This window comes from Salmo trutta, chromosome 31, assembly GCF_901001165.1.
Source record: "Salmo trutta chromosome 31, fSalTru1.1, whole genome shotgun sequence".
Classification (NCBI taxonomy): domain Eukaryota; kingdom Metazoa; phylum Chordata; class Actinopteri; order Salmoniformes; family Salmonidae; genus Salmo; species Salmo trutta.
The window spans coordinates 16,619,495-16,634,265 of record NC_042987.1 but is presented as its reverse complement, the minus strand read 5'-3'; the positions used below and the strand labels follow the sequence as shown (position 1 = coordinate 16,634,265).

The 14,771-nt window shown below is 41.4% G+C and overlaps 1 protein-coding gene across 1 annotated transcript in view; it reads left to right on the top strand.

Annotated features, from left to right (window-relative positions):
• The window catches only part of LOC115169643 (tensin-3), a 76,675-nt gene that overhangs the window by 21,853 nt on the left and 40,051 nt on the right, over positions 1–14,771 (top strand). Inside the window, exons 5-12 of the mRNA XM_029725466.1 lie at positions 2,618–2,682; positions 8,695–8,778; positions 9,375–9,487; positions 10,521–10,581; positions 12,158–12,233; positions 12,426–12,555; positions 12,777–12,842; positions 13,395–13,496. Coding sequence (XP_029581326.1) covers positions 2,618–2,682; positions 8,695–8,778; positions 9,375–9,487; positions 10,521–10,581; positions 12,158–12,233; positions 12,426–12,555; positions 12,777–12,842; positions 13,395–13,496 — 697 coding nt within the window. The remainder of the gene's footprint in view (positions 1–2,617; positions 2,683–8,694; positions 8,779–9,374; positions 9,488–10,520; positions 10,582–12,157; positions 12,234–12,425; positions 12,556–12,776; positions 12,843–13,394; positions 13,497–14,771) is intronic.

Genomic DNA, 14,771 nt, shown 5'->3' with positions numbered 1-14,771 from the left:
CTGTATATATGACTGGACAAAACAATCGATCAAGTGACACTATTCATTCCTATGTGAAGACTCAACAGCACATTGAAGCCAAATTAAGTCGTTTAAGATGGCGTCTCATGGAGACTTAACATGCGCAGTTTGAGCTACTCCAGAAAGTGACTTTGCAGGCTAGCTCAGTGCTGCCCCCTCTCATTTAGTAACTGAAGTTGAAGGCCAACCGGGATACTGCAGGCTGCCATTAGTAACTTAATTGTCCTTATAACTACTTCTTGTGTGTGCAATTTGAAATTATTCAGTTAAAGGACATACATCTGGTGTATTAAAGCAATTATTGGTATCATGATTGTCTTTGATTTATGAACTTTTTACACAACAATTACCACGAAGATTGCCATTTTTCCATTCACTATAATGGGGGATCCTGTTTTCTGCTAACAATGCCTGCATGGTCGGACTTAAAGTTCCATAACTTCCATGAGAGGGGGCAGCCGTTCTCCCCTGAAGAAACCTCGTCCCCATGCTCTTGCGCTCAGCACGTTTGGGTGGAAGTGTCTCGGAACGAGATTAGACGGGAAGCAGCGAGGTGAAGCTAGTGTTTACTCTGCCCAAGAAAATCATTTCTGTATGGGGGTCAATGAGAGAGTGTCAAATTTGGTAAAACAAATAAGTCTAATTTGCTACGTGAGGATTATTTCATCTAATAACAGTTTCGTAATAGTAGGTTGTTACGGATGCACTGATATAAGTTGCTGAAATGGCAAAAAATAGACTTTATATTGGAGTTGTTCACATGTGTATCTGCCCTTTCATTGGCTTAAATGGTCTCACCTGATCTCGCCTCCTCCCACCTGCCTTCCATCTTTGCGGACATGTGTTTCCAATGTTAGAGCGGACACTCGACTATCTTGTCATTATACAGTTGAAGTCGGAAGTTTACATACGCCTTAGCCAAATACATTTAAACTCAGTTTTCACAATTCCTGACATTTAATCCTAGTAAAAATTCCCTGTCTTAGATCAGTTAGGATCACCACTTTATTTTAAGAATGTGAAATGTCAGAATAATAGTAGAGAGAATGATTTATTTCAGCTTTTATTTATTTTATCACATTCCCAGTGGGTCAGAAGTTTACATACACTCAATTAGTATTTGGTAGCATTGCCTTTAAATTGTTTAACTTCGGTCAAACATTTCGGGTAGCCTTCCGCGATTTTCCCACAATAAGTTTGGTGAATTTTGGCCCATTCCTCCTGACAGAGCTGGTGTAACTGAGTCAAGTTTGTAGGCCTCCTTGCTCGAGCACGCTTTTTCAGTTCTGCTCACACATTTTCTATAGGATTGAGGTCAAGTCTTTGTGATGGCCACTCCAATACCTTGACTTTGTTGTCCTTAAGCCATTTCGCCACAACATTGGAAGTATGCTTGGTGTCATTGTCCACTTGGAAGACCCATTTGCGACCAAGTTTTAACTTCCTGACTGATGTCTTGAGATGTTGCTTCAATATATCCACATAATTTCCCTGCCTCATGATGTCATCTATTTTGTGAAGTGCACCAGTCCCTCCTGCAGCAAAGCACCCCACAACATGATGCTGCCACCCCCATTCTTCACAGTCCGGATGGTGTTCTTCAGCTTGCAAGCATCCCCCTTTTTCCTCCAAACGTAACGATGGTCATTATGGCCAAACAGTTCTATTTTTGTTTCATCAGACCAGAGGACATTTTTCCAAAAATACAATCTTTATCCCCATGTGCAGTACAGTTTTTTTTCTGTGGTCTTGGCTGATTTCTTTAGATTTTCCCATGATGCCAAGCAAAGAGGCACTGAGTTTGAAGGTAGGCCTTGAAATACATCAACAGGTACACCTCCAATTGACTCAAATTATGTCAATTAGCCTATCAGAAGCTTCTAAAGCCATGACATCATTTTCTGGAATTTTCCAAGCTGTTAAAAGGCTCAGTCAACTTAGTGTATGTAAACTTCTGACCCACTGGAATAGTGATACAGTGAATTATAAATGAAATAATCTGTCTGTAAACAATTGTTGGAAAAATTACTTGTGTCGTGCACAGAGTAGATGTCCTAACCGACTTGCCAAAACTATAGTTTGTTAACAAGAAATTTGTGGAGCGGTTGAAAAATGAGTTTTAATGACTCCAACCTAAGTGTATGTAAACTTAGGTTGGAGTTCCGACTTCAACTCTAATAGAACATCTTTGCGGGAAGTGATCTTGTTAGCAACTTAGCCAACAGGTTAGCTTTCCCTGCTAATGTTTTACCATTGTTTCACATGTTCATTGAAGTACCTTGTTTAACCTAACATTGTGAAATGCAGTGAAATGTGTCTAGGGTTCGAAGGCCTTTCCACCGTGGTGGCACAAATTTGTTTAAGTTTTAGCGGGAGCTACTTCCGTTTTGCAATGGAGTTCATGATTAATGGTTCCGGGGAGTTCAAAAACTATTACTATTTGTTTGGTGAATAAATATTAGCTGCTTATTCAGAATGTAAGGCTTTTAAAAATGATTACGTAGTGGCAAAATATGACTTATCTTGTTACATTCTCAAAGTAAAATAGGCTAATGCTCTCCATCTTTCTTTCTCCTCTTTCTGTCTTGTATTTCAGGGTGGGAAAGGCCGAATTGGAGTGGTCATCTCATCATTTGTGCATTTCACCGACATATCTGCCAGGTAGGCTAACGGCTGCAAACAATGGCAGCTCCCATGGCTTTTCCTTCAATTCATTTACTGTTGTGAAATGTGACTTTGCTCAAACCAGAAGTTCTGGTAAAGCGTGAGTAGCACTTCTTGAGTGTTGGTTTACAAACCCATATCCTTATCAACTACAACCACGTCTCAGATAAATATAGACATAAGTATAGTCTTTCTCAGTGCCTGACCACTACTACTCAGCCCTTTCACTGTGTCAGAGCGTGAGTCAAACAATAGTTATGGATGTGGGATCAAAGGAAAGCCATAAGTCATGAGTAACGCTTACAGTATTACACACTCTAAATCAACATAAACATACTAGACATTAATGATAACAGAGTGTAACAGCATTTGTCATTTAGAACAAAGGTCAATGTAATTTTTCCTGAATGGACCTGGAAATGAATTTAGTATGAAATATGAGTTTCAGTAATGCACTTGAGTTCAAAATAATTTCCCCTCAAGGACATGCAGTTCCTCAAATTGGATTAAGCTACACAAACAGAGATGAACGATATTAACACATGGTAATTTCCAGTCTGAAAGACTATTCAGAGCAGCTGCAGCTAGGGTAATCCCTAAAGTCATCAATTGACAGCACACATTAAGGCAGAAAGTGGTTTATAAGGTAAAGGGAAGTGTTGTATGTGTTTGTGTGTGTTTGTGTGTGTCTTGTCTTATGCGCTTATGGCTATACATTCTGCACACAAACCCTGTGTGATATAGGGTACACATTGGTCGAGGCCGTGTTGTGTTTTGCCAATCAACGTTCCCCCCACTGTTCTGCTCCCACTGGGAGAGACTATTCACATAGTGACAGGGTCAGAGAGAGAAAGTGGGTAGTGAGAGAAAAAGAGAATGATGAAGAAGAGAGAGAAAAGGGAGAGAGAGAGAGTGTGTGTGTGTGTGTGTGTGTGTGTTCACGTGTGTGTTCACGTGTGTGTGTATGTGTGTGCATGCTTGCATATGTACGTGCATATGTGTGTCCTTTCGTGTCAGAGAGAAACAGAATATAAATTACTGGCACTCTTGATAAAGAGGAGCAAAAGAGACAGTATAAATTAAATAATACAAATACTGAGCTATATTGATTGCTAAAAAATGGGCAAATTATATTATGTTACACTAATACAATTGATCAGAGAAAGACATTGGGTTTAACAAGTAATAAAAAAATCCAAAAAAGGATAGGGGTAAAAATAATTGGCACCCCTGTTTTCAATAATTGATTACCCTCCCAATGTGAGGATAATGACAATGAGCTTTTTTCTAAAATGTTTTATGAGAGAACATATTTGGAGGGATCTTAGACCATTCCTCCATACAGAATACTTCCAGATTCTGTGCTTATGGACTGCCCTCTTCAATTCAAACCATAGCTTTTCAATGGGGTTCAAGCCCGGAGACTGAGATGGCCATTGAATTTTTTTAAATTTTGTGGTCAATTAACCATTTCTTTGTGGATTTGATGTGTGCTTGGGGTTATTGTCTTGCTGGAAGATCCACTTGCGGCCAAGTTTCAGCCTCCTGGCAGAGGTAACCAGGTTTTTGGCTAAAATGTCCTGGTAATTAGGTAAAGTTCATGACCTTAACAAGGGCCCCAGAACCAGTGGAAGCAAAATAGCCCTGTAACTTCAAAGATCCACCACTATATTTAACAGTAAGTATGAGATACTTTTCTACATATGCTTCCGTTTTTGACGCCACTGGTGTGCATGGCCAAAGAGCTATATTTTCATGTCATCAGACCGTAGCACCGCCTACAGTTTGCTAAATGGCGTAAAGTCTGATAAATGATGTAAAGTCTGATGGGGAGAAAGGGGGAGAATGGGTGAGTTGATCATCAAAATCGAACAATGTAAATTTATGTAACCCCCAACTGTGAATGAAGAACAGGACAGGCCATTCTATTGTTTTGATCCATTCCAATTCTAATCTTAAAATGTAATGTACCCTGTATCTGTCTACAGAATCAAAGTTAGGCTACTCTGGCCTACTTGGAATAGGCTACACAGTGAGAGCGTGCGTAATTGTACATGCTGAACAGCTTTTAATGTCTGGGAAAATATCCACATTGGGCAGAAGGTGAGCGAGTTTCGGAGAATGTGGTGATGAGGCTTGCGCAACCTTTCGTTGGCAAGGGGAGAAATGTCACCATGGACAATTTATTCACTTCACTGTCATTGGCGAACAAGTTGCTTGAAAAGAAAACAAGTCTGGCCGGCACCATGAACAAAGTGAGACGGGAGCTCCCTCTGTGCAAAATAAGGCACCTGCACAGCCATCATGCAACAGGGCTGAAGAATGAAAAAGAGACAGGACACAATAAAGAGAAAACTGGAAACTATTACACATAACAACCATATAAAGGTACACTCTTAGAAAAAAAGGTGCTATCTAGAACCTAAAAGGGTTCTATTGCTGTCCCCATAGGAGAACCCTTTGAAGAATCGTTTTTGGTTCCAGATGGAATCCTTTTGGGTTCCATATAGAACCCTTTCCACAGAGGGTTCTACATGGAACCTTAAAGGGTTATCCTATGGGGACAGCCGAATAACCCTTTTGGAACCATTTTTTCAAAGAGTGTATGTCAAAGTGTGTCAAGCAAGTGAAAGTTTCGAAAATTGTGTCTTCTGTTAGGACAAGGGATAACAGCTAAATGAAATCCATTGCGGGAAGATGCACACAAGCAAAAGCTGACAATAATTTACTCTTTTTGAATACTGTTGCCGAGGAAATTCATACACAGGGACACTCAAAGTCAATCTTAAATGAATCATTGTTTATTAACAGTTAACTGGAGAGATTCCAACAAAATGCATGCGCCATAGTGAACGTCTGTCAGGAGCTCTAACAGGGCAGTCCCGTTAGTTCCCTTATATATTGACAAGCTATATTTGCATGATTTAGCTTATTCATCATTCATAATTAATGTTTGCTTCATACATGTAACGACCAATACTGGGTCATGTACATTATGTGACAGATCAATACCTCACAAGGCTTCCTCTCTCTAAGCTGAGACCTTGAAACTGAGATATCCCTTTCTCTAAACAAGGTTCTGGACGTACTGCCAAATTGGAGATACTGATATTGAGGACTTGTTCAATCACTTGCATGAACACATAAATTGGTTTATAGAGAAGCACGAACAGAACACAGAAATTGGTTAATAGAAAAGCACAAACGTAAACATTTCCATAACACTGTCATATCGACACTTTATCAACACCCGTACACTTTTTCCACATTTATATACTTTACAGCCTTATTCTAAAATGTATTAAATTGTTGTTTTTTCCCTTCATCAATCTACACACAATACCCCATAATGACAAATAATTTTATTTTTTTTATTTAAAAAAATAAGTAAATAAGTATTCAGACCATTTGTTGAAGTACTTTGTTGAAGCACCTTTGGCAGCGATTACAGCCTCGAGTCTTCTTGGGTATGACTCTACAAGCTTGGCACACCTGTATTTGGGGAGTTTCTCCCATTCTTCTCTGCAGATCCTCTCAAGCTCTGTCAGGTTGGATGGGGAGCATCGCTACACAGCTATTTTCAGGTCTTTCCAGAGATGTTCGATTGGGTTCAAGTCCGGGCTCTGGCTCGGTAACTCAAGGACATTCAGAGACTTGTCCCGAAGCCACTCCTGCATTGACTTGGCTGTGTTCTAAGGGTCGTTGCCCTGTTGGAAGGTGAACCTTCGCCCCCTGTCTGAGGTCTTGAGCGTTCTGGAGCAAGTTTTCATCAAGGATCTCTCTGTACTTTGCTCCGTTCATCTTTCCCTCAATTCTGACTAGTCTCCCAGTCCCTGCCGCTAAAAAACATCCCCACAGCATGATGCTGCCACCACCATGCCTCACCATAGGGATGGTATTGGCCTGGTTTCCTCCAGACGTTATGTTGGCATTCAGGCCAAAGAGTTCAATCTTGGTTTCGTCAGACCAGAGAATCTTTGCCTATTGGCAAACTCCAAGCAGTTGTCTTGTGCCTTTTACTGAGGAGTGGCTACTTTATTTCCACTCTACCATAAAGACCTGATTGGTGGAGTGCTGCAGGGATGGTTGTCCTTCTGGAAGGTCCTTCCATCTCCACAGAGGAACTCTGGAGCTCTGTCAGAGTGAACATCGGGTTCTTGGTCACCTCCCTGACCAAGGCCCTTCTCCCCGATTGCTTAGTTTGGCCGGGTGGCCAACTCTAGGAAGAGTCTTGGTGGTTTCAAACTTCTTCCATTTGAGACTGATGGAGGTAACTTTGTTCTTGGGGACCTTCAATGCTGCAGAATCTTTTTTGTATCCTTCCCCAGATCTGTGCCTTGACACAATCCTGTCTTGGAGCTCTACAGACAATTCCTTCGACCTTATGGCTTGGTTTTTGCTCTGAGATGCACTGTCATCTGTGGAACCTTATATAGACAGGTGTGCGCCTTTCCAAATCATGTCCAATCAATTGAATTTACCACAGGTGGACTCCAGTCAAGTTGTAGAAGAATCTCATGGATGATCAATGGAAACAGGATGCACCTGAGTTCAATTTCGAGTTTCATGGCAAAGGGTCTGAATGCTTATGTAAATAAGGTATTCTATTTTTGAATTTTAATACATTTGCAAAACAAATCTAAAAACCTGCTTTTGCTTTCTCATTATGGGGTAGTGTGTGTAGACTGATGAGGAAATATATATATTTTATCCATTTTAGAATAAGGCTGTAGCGGGAAAAAAAAGTGGAAAAGGTGAAGGGGTCTGAATACTTTCTGAATGCATCATTGCTTTTGTGCTGAGATTTACTATTCATCAAGGCCACTTATAATAATGTTTAGGCTACTGATGTTGTCATTATTTGAACGTGGGTCTTTTATTTTTTTAGGCTGGGGTGTTCTTTTTTTGTTGTTGTTATAAAAAATAGCTGTTACCATGTTTCAAAACATATGTTTCTGTTTCATAGTTGTAACAAAGGCAATTCATGAAAGAAATGTATTGGAAACAGTTTTGTGTTTTTTTATGTTTTTTGGTTTTTGCATATAGCGTAGAATACCATTAACTAATGAAAATGCTAATGTAGTATTTAAAAAAATATATATTCAAATGTTACCAAAGGCATTCTTAAACACAACCAAATTGTTATTTTTGCAATAGTATATATGAAATGTATTAATTACACTGCTAGAATGTTGCAGTCAGAATGACTTGAAGGGGGTTCCATTCGAGGCCCAGCGGTTCTAGTGCTAAAAAAACGACCAAATTATTATAATAAAACATTTGTTTGTTTTTATCTCTGTAATACTACTAGCCTCAGTTTATGAAGTTGGCTCTAGCTAGCCCAAATAGGTTCCCAATCTCCCACCCTCATAACTAGCTAAACTATTTCAGGCTATCAATCAAGTTGGAGTAGTGAGCTTGATGATGCAGAGAAGCAGGTTATTAAAAAAAGAGGTATTATTAAAGTTTTTTTACATATAGTTAAGCACAATGATTATGGCTCTAGATTGTAGGAAAAGCTGTATCAGGTGTTTGAAAAAGTATAAATTCTCCAACTTATGGACGGGTGCCTAGCCCTCCTATGGACCAACCCCCCCAGCCATCCTCACGTACTTTGTGCCCCCTCAGATTTTTGGGGTGCATGACGCCCTGATTAGAAACCTGTGGTTTGAATTGAATAGGGCAGTCCATAGGGGTAGACGAAGGATATCAAGAATCTGGAAAGATTCTCTAAGTAGGAACGGTCTAAGATCCCTTTTAATGTGTTGAATATTTGCAAATGTTTGTTTACAGTGTGTCACTCCACTCAGTCAGCCAGGAGTGTTTCTGGTAACAGTCAGATGACTTACGCTCACTTCAGTTTAATTCACTTTTATTTAAAACTAAAGCTCTTATCTACAGCTTACTTACCATGATTGTCATGCTTACCCACCCTGTCAGTGTTTAAGCCCAAACAGGAGGGTAACTCGGTGTTTAAGCCTAAATTATGTCTGTGTCTCTCTCGCGTAGTGCTGATCAGGCCCTGGACCGCTTTGCAATGAGGAAGTACTACGACGACAAGGTCTCAGCATTAATGACACCCTCTCAGAAAAGGTAAGACCTCTTCTCAGGCATAATATGAATCTACTCTTTTAGTATTGAGAGAATGCCCATTGTGTGATAAGGATGGTGAGGTAAAGGTGTTTTCCCACACCCAACACACACACCCACACACATATCCCTCTCCGCCCACCTTAGGGCAAGTTCAGGTCCCTGTTCCACCTGAGCCAATAGAAAACCTTTTGCGTGTCTTGGTCTTGTTAATTCATTCCCATAGAAAAGGGCCCGTGATAGTCATGCCATTGTGAGTAATTGAAACAGAATGGGATCCCGTGGTGACCTGGTGTAATCTTATCCTGCTGCATCACACTGAATCACTGTGACTCAGTCATACAGTGGGCGCCTTAGTAAGAATGTCCCCATCACAAACACACAACCTCAATGGATCTTCAGAAAAGTAATATTCCCATGTGTGCTACAGTTTCTCTGTTATACTTGTCATGGTTGGACCCAGCCATTGATGTAATTGTTGTAAGTGATCTGTTGTTGTCTACTTTAACCTACAGTATATGCAGAGGGGTTTAGCTAGTGAGGATCCTCTTGCTCGCTATTGTGTGGATTACTGTATCTCTACTATTCTGCCATGCCAGGTACGTTTGGATCCTGAACAGTCTCCTGAGTGGGTCGATGAAAATCAACGCCTCTCCACTGTTCCTGCATTGCATCATTCTACATGGGATACCAAACTTTGACACTGCAGGAGGTAACTTACTACCTGCTTTTGTTCACATATCGGCCCACTAGGATAAAAAAAAAACATTCCACTCAGTCAATAGAAGCTAGAAGTCTGACAAATAACTACCAATAAAATCCCTTTCCAAAATGGCATTTTGGAAAGCTTGCTTGCTAAAGGAACCTATCCTTTCCCTCGGACTGACACACGTGTATGCACGCGCATGCACATACATAAACACACACCGCAGAATAACAAAAAAAAAATTGTCTACCAATAACATAGAGATTTTTGTTGTTGATTTCACGTTGAATTTACATTAGTTGACATTTCAACCAAATGTAAATAAAAACAAGACGTTGAAATGACTTCTTTGCCCAGTGGGTGTTTTTTTGCAAGGTGGCAAATAAAACAACCAAATAAAACAACCTCTGATTTCTTGTCATTGAGCTGGAGAAATTTGTGAAGGGCAGCTACGCTAGCTTGGTCACCGGGTCTGATTGGTAAATAAAGCTGTGTGTCACCCGCAAAGCAGTGAAACTGAATGTTATATCTGTTTGGGCTTCTGGAAGTCAATTTGCAGTCTATAAATGATTTTTTAATAACGTTACTGCCCCCCGACCATCCGCTGAACAAAAAATTGGCACTTGGCTGATTTAAGTTGATACCTGCCATAGTAAATAGGTGCTGGGGAAGATACTGAACCACCAATGCTTACTGAGAAACGTACGCCACATAGATATGACCTGAACATGGATGTTGTGATCAATAGTATCAAACGCGGCACTGAGATCCAAAATATCTAGAATGGAGCGTTCACCATTCATCTGTAATAGCCCACAAGAAGCTTGAGGGAAAGTTTTTATGCCATTTTGTTAGCACGTATTGTCAATTGATACCAACATGAATCAATGCTTGATAATACACAAATGTTATGATGCAGTTTATTGATATGAATAATATTCTAAGAATTTTTGTTCCTCACTTTTGCCACAACAAAATTGATCTCGCGTGAATTATAGTACTGTATTTCTCTTCTCATAATACAATCATTTTTTTCCAGTGTGTCGGCCATACCTGAAAGTCTACCAAGGAATGCAAGCTGTCTACTCCTCGGGGGTCTAGTAAGCATTCATTTAAGTTTTCAATTTTGTTTGACAGTAAGTGATACATTTTCTTTTAATGACAATCTGTTGTTCTAATTTACCGCTCTCTGTGAGTGTCACCGAGGGAGTTAGATTATGGCTATAGGCCGTCACTTTTGCCCATGATTTGTGACTGGGCTAAAGTGGAGATGGAGGAGTAGACTGCATAAATTGAGCAGTACTCTACGCCGCCCGGTCATGTTGGGTGCGTTCCTCTGCCCAGGCGTTTCTGACGCATTCCAGATCTTACAACGCCTGGATAGATATTTTAAGTATCAGCTAACCACGTCATATGTTATAGAAATCTGGTGCCTGACGGCACAGTCGATGACGTGGCACGCAACCATTGGTTTATGCATGCAACGTCTGAGCAGGGGAAGGCAACCAATGTCAACAAGGCAGCATGGTGCATCATTCAGAAATACATGTCTTTTCCATAAGATGTGCACACATTTTATAATAGTTTTCCTTTGGAATGCAGCAGATAAAGCACATATGCGTTTTTATCAAGACTAAACACAACTTTGGCGTATGAAAACTCAGAATACGAAGTCAGTACTCCAGGTGCTTGATATACGTCAGTTTGGATTGAGCCGACTTTGGCTTTGAACGGGGCAGCCCTGTTTCAAAACAAAGGCAATCACTTTTCACCAGGCCCCCAGTGTCCGGTCTGGAGTGTGGAGTCAGGAGCTCTGCTGATCGTTTACTATGTAGCAACCACAGGAGGTTGGTGGCACCTTAATTGGGGAGGACGGGCTCGTGGTAATGACTGGAGCAGAATCAGTGGAATGGTATCAAATACATTAAATACATGGTTTCCATGTGTTTGATGCCATTCCATTCACTCCGTTCCAGACATTATTATGAGCTGTCCTCCCCTCAGCAGCCTCCACTGGTAGCAATCTAGCGGTGCCAAAAGCCCTGGTCTGCCCAAGATAGACTACAGTATGTAGCAAATTACGATCGCAAGAACAGCCAACATCAGAAAATGTAGACAGGCGTTTTGGGCTCTAAAATGTGTTTATTATGATCAAGTTCTCGCCCCACAGTGAATTATTTCAAAGTTCGCTACAAATCAAGATATATTTAATTAAATAGTGATCCTTTCTGACTACTATATTTGTCATCACACAGGACCACATGCTGACATAGACCAATCACTCATGCACACACTTCTTGACTGTTTATGTCCAAGTCTTCCGGTATTGATGCCAACGTCACCTAGCAGTGTTGGGTTAACTCTCTCAGGCAGGATGAAAATGACTATATTGTTGATCCTTTGCTAGTTACGACCACTTTCACCATGATCCTTAGCAATTTCTGGGTGCCATTTGGCCTCATTCAACAATATGGCGTGCTTCAAATTCAAATACTTCAGCCTTCATGAGCCATTGGGAGTTTTCCAAGGAATATGTGGATAACGTCAGCGCTATCACTGTGTACTGGCTTTAATGTCTATGGTGCAAACTCTGTCCACCCGGGCCATCTGCCCACCAGGGCAACCTGGCCATCATAGCATGTTCTCTCTGATTGGTTGTTTGTCTCTATTACCCAGTCACATTGGGCCTGGACACAGGGACAGGATATGTATCAGTCTGGAACCTGCTCAGATGTTAAAGGGAGACATCATGGTAAGAATAACGTCTCATAGCATCACATAACACATCCTACAGAATGTACTGGGTATACCATACAAGAAGAAAGATGCAAGTTATGACCGATTAGACTTACACACATGAAATAGTGAGAACGGTTTTTATAAGGTCACATGAATACACACACAAACAGCTGTTACAGCAGCCAGTCTTTCCATGTTCCTGCAGGTGAAGTGTTACCATAAGAGTGATGTCACTTTGGAGCGTGAGGTGATCTTCCGGCTCCAGTTCCACACAGGAGCAGTGCAGGGCTACAACCTGGTGTTCGAGAAGGAAGACATGGAGACTGCCAATAAAGGTCTACACACATTGCATACACATTGCCGTCACAGGATAAAAAAACCACTGGACTTCATTTGGGTTTGGCTCATCCATTAATAAAAACCAATCATGTGTTCCCATAGACTGTAATGTATTATGGCTTCCTGGGGGAATCTCAGTCATAGGCAGCATCATTCATCTTTCCGTGGCATTCCAATGCAGCCACACTCACTCCATTCCTTTGTGTTTCCTCTGCAGATTGCAGATTTCTGGATTACGGGAAAGTGGAGCTGGTGTTCTCTGAGGGCCCGGAGAAAATCCCAGGTATTTTTCGAAACTCCTAGAACTCCTTAGCTATAACTCAGTTAGAAAAGCAGGAGGGTTTGAAAACCTCCTGACACATGGTCCTTTCACCACCCAGCTTCCCCCCTCAATCCGCCCTCTTTTCCCCTCTACCCCTTGCTGAGATGAGGATGTGGAAATCCTTCGAGGGGAAATGTAGTGTGAAGTGTGTGCTGACAGAGAGGTAAAGGAGCACAGCATGCCCTTCCTCCCAGCCCCACAGGAGGGAGGGAGTGTGTGTGTTGTGTGTGTTGTGTGTGTTTTTGCGTGCATACATGTGCTCTAAACAACTCAGAATATGTAACATTCCTTCAACTCTTAGTTGCAAGATGAAAACACTCTGGCCACAAATCACTTACAGAAAGTAAACAAAAATGGCTTCTGTCCACAGAAAGTTTAAACCTAGAAGAATGTCCCACTGATCCCTTGTTGTTGATTGAACCCTACAAGAATGTCCCACGTATTCCTTGATGTTGATTGGACCAAATAAGAGCGTCACACAATGATTCCTTGCTTTTAAATGGTCTCCTATAGGTGCAGAGCGCTGGCAGAACGGGGCAGACGTAAGTGTGGACTACAACACAGCCGACCCTCTGACACGATGGGACTCTTACCAGAACATAATTGACGCTGAAGGTAACAGCATTCACTTGGACTTACTTCTCCTCATTACAATGTGAAACATAAAGCTTCAGGTCACTCTGCATTAATATCATATTGTCCACCATAACTAACAACCAAGTTCATCAAGATAAACCAAACAATATCTGTGGATCATGCACTTACATTGACCAATAGTGCCAGGAGTTTTTATCTGACCGCATTACTTGATGAGTAAAATCTCTGGGCCATATCTAGGCTATCCCTGTCAGGAACAACTCTTGATCCTAGCTACATTTTTAACAACACAGGTACAAGTACACCCAGTAAAATCAACCAAATCTGGGTCAGTCGATGTCTGCTTTCTAAATGAATGGAGATCCTTCCTTAGAGGGCCAAGTGACAACTGCAGTATTTTTTTCAATGCAGAGCTTCTAGCGAGACAGATCTCTCAGCAACCCTATAAACCTCATGCTAGTCTCAGTACTGCAGAGCATGACAGATTTAGGGATGTGTTTGTAAATTCCCTCTGGCCATCTACTCCGATTCAGAGCACTCTCGTCTGTGTGCCAGAGCGCAGAATAACTTTACGATCGCTCAACACCCGTTGAATATGGGCGATGTCGGCAAACATCGGCAAGAAAGCGTAATTCAATTGTTGCCAGCAGCACAGTTACAGTCACCAATGCTCTGGATAAAATGAAAACAGCCTAATCAGCTTTGCAAGGGTGAGTAAAATGTTCAGAGTGAGCTGTTATCTCATTTGTGTCTGGAAGTAGGTAGCAAGCTTGCCAACGTTAGCCAGTTAGCTTGGGTGCTTGACTGCCCGTTGTTAGGGGTGTGTTCGTAAATTCAATTTGGAGTGCTAGAGTGCGCTCTGGGTGTTTGTAAATTCAGAGCGTTGTCAGATTGTCAGTTTATAAATTCAGAGAGCGCACACTGTTGAGCGTTGGTAAATTCATCAGTTATTCTGCACTCTGGCACATTCAGACGAGAATGCTCTGAAATCGGAGTAGATAGCCAGATTGAGTTTATGCTCGGATCAACCCTGCTCCTCGAACAGACAATCTGACAACGCTCTGAATTTACGAATACCCAGAGTGTACTCTGGCACTCCAGATTGAATTTACGAACACACCCTTAGAGTCCTCTGCTCTGGTTAGCCAGGCCCGCTCTGTACCGTATCATATAGGGACCACAGCGTAAAACCATTAACTTAAACAGTCAGTCTCCACCGGCTTGGTTTATGTGGCTTTACTTGTACCAGGGCAATTCCTATGGAAACATTCTTTATTTACAATGGTAAACAGA